Below are 4,941 nucleotides of genomic sequence, written 5' to 3'. Positions count from 1 at the left end.
ATACCTACCGTCTACGTACATATGTCATATACCCGATTTCTGTTACTTACCAACGGTATCATTGATTAATGTTGCGACGTTGATCATCTGCATCAGTTAAGAAGAAATAGAATTCCCTACATTTGTTCAATGGTTGCATATAGTAGATAGACTTCATGAAACCCTTCAATTGATGTCCGTTGTCTACCATGTACAGTTACGAGGTCTATTTCCGTGGTCTTACAACAGGATGTTAGTCTAGCTATAGAAGCCTTTTCCGTTCCTGCTGAAGCAATAAATATCTGAAATGGTAATACACAAGCAATTGTTGGAAGATTTGTGGTGTCTAGTGGTGTTCGACACCCAGACGTTTTATGTTGGGACATATTGTCCCACTCCCTCACTCAGCATTCCATATTATCCTCGTTGGTAGCTATATATTACCATACTAGATCATCTAGTATACGTGTTGCTTTTTGGTCTAGTTGGTTCCAACATTTTATACAAGTGCAATACCATATGCGCCCCAAGCTCCCGTAGAACTGATAGCGTAACACTTATCCGAGGTCACTTCCACTATCACATTCGCCGAGTCACAATACTCTCCATCATAAACCGTGACTGAATAAACAGAGTCGTCGAAGATGGCCTCGAATCCATATGTTTCTGCTTCGTAGCTAACACAATTGGCCGAATCGAAGGTCTCTTCTTCTCGATTGCCACTGCAGTCGCTATTGATGTACAAGTACGTATCGACCGAAGAGTTTGAGCCGACGGTAGTTGTAGGAGCGCTACTCGTCGTACTCATGGTTGTACTTTTTAGCGTGCTAGATGTTGTCGCTGTTGGCGTAATAGTGATCGTGTAACCAGACCAGCGCGTGGCATCCCAGATACTGCGCTGGCTGATAATGCTTGCAGAAATAGAATCCAAAACGGAGGCTGCCTCTGTTGGCTGGGAAATAAACATGAAGCTGTTGGTGATGGTAGAATACGTTCCGGTTGTACTGACGGTGGTTGTCGTGGTAGATGGAGTGACCGAGCACCCTTCAGTGGTATAACATTCGGTCTAGTAGTGTGAGCAACTTGGGATGTGCAATTGGTTGCGGGAACAACTTACTGTTGTGGTAACAGATGAAGAAGCCATTCCGGACGTAGAATAGCTCTTCACAAACACAGTGCAGATATCGGCCATCTCCATCGAGCTGCAATCATCATTCGTGTTATCAGTGCCAATGGAGCCAGTGCTTCCACCGCCACCACCGCCGCCCTCAATGACACAGGGACCTTGATGGGTTCATGTTAATACGAATCAAGACCAATAAACCGTGACACAAGTTCGATCGCTTACCATCACCACAGCCGGGGCCGCAATATTCTAAACCGCAACCTCCGCCGCACCACCAAAGACCACATCCTCCATCACAACCGAAAAGCCCACACTTGCCATCACAGCCGAATAGCTCGCAATTGAGTTCGCCGCAACCTTGACAATTACCATCACTTGAGGAAGAGTCCGTGGGCGGGGCAATGACAACATTGATTGGAGGGATGGTAATTGAGGGTTCCGCATCCGCAACGGTAGGCTGCGGCTGGATAGTAATAGGGTGCGATGTGCTAGGAAATATGGGAACAATAGTTGTTTCTGTTGAGGTTGGTTGTCCCCCGGATCCTGAAGAAGTCGATGCAAGGCTTCCGTGGCCGATACAATAGTAATAATCGAGCCACACGCCACTGGAACAACCAGTGCCGACGTCAGGGTTCCAAGCTTCAAAGTCCGAAGCAGCAATGTTGTAGGCAGTTTCAATACTCCAGCATGAGTCTCCGCTCTGAACTAGGTAGAACTGAGTACAACCAGCTGTCATGTCTGCCGCAATAGGCGATGGGGTCACGACAGCGGACACAGTCGAAGTCGAGCTGGTAGTTGTAGAGGGGGGAGAGGTAATAGTACCCGTAGCTGCGGGTGTCCCTGTCATTTGATTCTCTGCAACCACAGTATAATTGACTGTGATCTGGGGAAATGGAGTGATCGTTCCCGGCAGATTCCACACAATGGATGGCGGTGTAACGCTTGGTACCGGGCTCAGGACACCAGATGTTTGATTATTGGCAATGGTCACCGGCCAGAACGGAACGGCAGACAATGGGAATGCAGGAACCGGTATCGTAGTGGTCGTTGTAGTCACGCCTCCATTGGCACTGACGAGCAACGTAGTGGTGATTGGTGGCCAGCTGACAGTCGTCGTGGTTGTCAGTGGGAAAGGCGGCAAGATGAGTGTACATGGTGCCTGGCAGGAAACTTCGGGAGAACCACTGTCCCAAATTTCAGGTAAAACATATACCTTTCCACTTCCTCCAGCCGGGAAGAGATCAGTAGAATTGGAAATAGCGTCTTCGAGAGAGTCAGCCATTGAAGCGAAGTTTGGGGAAGGGCCAAAAAATTATCATACCGGAAAGATCCCCTGTGTGATCCTCGTCAATAGCCCATGCGAAAACACTACGATCAAAAAATTGGAGTATTAGCAGATGGCTTTCGGAAGGTCTTTGTTCTGTACAATAGCTTACCCTCCCATGCACACTGAATTGGCAAAATCTAACTTCATTTGAAGAGTTTCAGCGTCATCATAAGCGACCCATTGATCCTCATCATAGACAGCGATTTTAACAGCTGCAGCAGAATCAAGCCACACCGTTGGGTTTCTTGACGGATCATCAATGATGTCCATGATCTCATCATAAGAAAGCATTCCCTCTGTGCGAGAACATGGACCCGCATTTGCTAATGCATTGTCAGTTCTCCATCTCTACAAGCAAGAATAGATGTTGGTTTGAACAGTCCCTAGATGAGTTGAACATACCTCCGGATGTAAATGGGCATCCAGGCGCCGTACACGAAGGGTCTTCCAGTGTGTAACCTAATGACATAAGAAAGTCTTCAAAAGATGAAATTGTAGAATGGAATACATACTACGCCCGTAATAACCAAGACCAAGGTTCACTTGGCTGGGCGGGATGTTATTATGCCACAACAACTGTAACCCTGATTCAATCATGGTAAGATTGGTACTGGCATAGACATAGCTCCCGATCGAGGAAATTGTAGCGTCCCAAGTGCCATATATATCATAGGACATGAAATTAAACTAGATCCGATTAGAATGAACCGTTTCATTGATTGAAAATTCACACTCACCCAATCAATCGTTTTGGCAATATTGACGATATCGAAGTACTGAAGATACCAGTACGAGCTCGGTAGGGTGATTGACAACCCGTAATAGTCTCCAAGAGTGGAGCGTACATTCTGTAGAAACGAAACAAAATTGGCGTAGTCGGCATCAGTTCCGAACCGCTCTGGTGCACCTGGATATTCCCTAAAGACAAGTCAGTAGAGCAGTAGAATAAAACCCTTCAGTTTTAGGATTGGATAAATACCAATCAAAGTCGACGCCGTCAAATCCATACGTTCCTAGAAACGAAACGAGAGAGTCGAGGAAAGCTTTTTGAGCAGTAGAAGATGCGGCAAGATCAGAAAAGACATTGGAATATTCTCCTGGGTCGTTCATTGCCCATCCACCAATAGTGATCCACGTTTCGACACCATACTGCTTGAGAGCAGTGAAGCGAGCGTAGAGATCCGTTTGGTTGGATTCCATTGGTGTCAACTCATAGGTATCTGGGTCAATGTATAGGAAGGAAAAGATCAAGTGTGTGTATCCTCCAACAGGGATCTAGAATATTCATTAGCAATGATTATGTCTGTGTGATATGGGTTCAGTTTACTTCTTCTGGGGTCATCGCTGTGCAGAAATCATTAGCACAGAAGAATTCAAGGAACTGGAGACAAACTTACTATTGCAAGGATTATCCAGATTGAAGCCTTCGTAGTAGCCGATTCGCCGTGTGACAGACGAGTTACCAGAGCAAGAAGGAGAGGGCCAAGTTGTACTTCCGCAGAAATCAGACGTCGTCCCACCTATTCGATGAAATGAATCTTGCTGTCTCGTTCAGAACAAAACAATAATTAAGTACTTACAATATCCATATTGGCTGCAGCAAACGTTCAGTGGGCAAGATTGTGCAGACGAGTAGTTGGACGCTTTCAAAAGGAAGTCAGCAAGCAACATCAATTAGAAAATTAATGGCTATATATTCGTAGTACAAGGCAATTCATACCCCAAGTCTCACCCCAGCCGGGATATACACCAGGATTACATTCAGCCAACTGTGCACATGTGCCATTTGTGCTGGCGGCTGCAATACAAGTGCTGCCACAGTAGTCTGGGCCATATCCACAAACCTGGGATACACTTGAGCAGCAACCTTCAGTGCATGGATTATCCTCTGAGCAGGTCCCATCTTGTGCTTGGACTCTTGCAAGCAGCAGTACTAGCTGAAAAACTGTTGCCAGCATCCGAGCAGGCTTCATTGGAAAAATCTCACTACAGAGAGAAAAGCAGGAAAATGGAAGATAAGTAAATGAAGGTATGTATATTGAATAGAAAAGGCTCTGCAAGGATGCTAAAATATCTGGAAAGGTTTTCCCCTTTTAATAACATTCATCATTCACGATACAGGCTCTTTCTTTCCTACACGTATCTGTACGTATTGATAGAGGTCGTAGTCCGTATACATACCATCAACTCCAATGCTTAAGTAAAGCTCAACACTACAAACTTCACTCTTGTGGGTCTCACCTCATATATTGTAAAACAAGCATACCAGTGATACCACACAGGAAGGTGATCAAACATTGAGAAATTTTCCCTCGTGGAGGTTGCATTCTCATCGGAGCTTTCACTTTTTCTGTGCAAGTGGTTTGCAAAACCTCTACAGAATGGTATTGAGGCTTTTCGTACCCATCTTGACAAGCCAATTGGAGAGCAAGGTAGACAAATCAGAAAAGTAGCCACCATATAGTCGTATTTGTGTCGCCGGAGGGCGTAGTACTGGGTTCGATTGGGT

At 45.6% G+C, this 4,941-nt stretch overlaps 1 protein-coding gene across 1 annotated transcript; it reads right to left on the bottom strand.

Annotated features, from left to right (window-relative positions):
- Positions 1-478: 478 nt before the first annotated feature.
- Positions 479-4,405, bottom strand: UA08_06887 (hypothetical protein; the record flags this gene model as incomplete). The annotated part of the gene is made up of 13 exons (XM_020262293.1): positions 479-1,045; positions 1,097-1,263; positions 1,328-2,368; positions 2,427-2,473; positions 2,542-2,755; positions 2,835-2,891; positions 2,945-3,119; positions 3,170-3,350; positions 3,412-3,707; positions 3,760-3,776; positions 3,830-3,952; positions 4,013-4,075; positions 4,153-4,405. The coding sequence occupies 13 exons, from the start codon at positions 4,403-4,405 to the stop codon at positions 479-481; spliced, it is 3,201 nt and encodes a 1,066-aa protein (XP_020117891.1).
- Between the last annotated feature and the right edge of the window lie 536 nt (positions 4,406-4,941).

The sequence above is a fragment of the Talaromyces atroroseus genome (assembly GCF_001907595.1).
Source record: "Talaromyces atroroseus strain IBT 11181 chromosome Unknown scaffold_10, whole genome shotgun sequence".
Classification (NCBI taxonomy): domain Eukaryota; kingdom Fungi; phylum Ascomycota; class Eurotiomycetes; order Eurotiales; family Trichocomaceae; genus Talaromyces; species Talaromyces atroroseus.
This window is presented reverse-complemented; position numbering and strand designations above follow the sequence as displayed.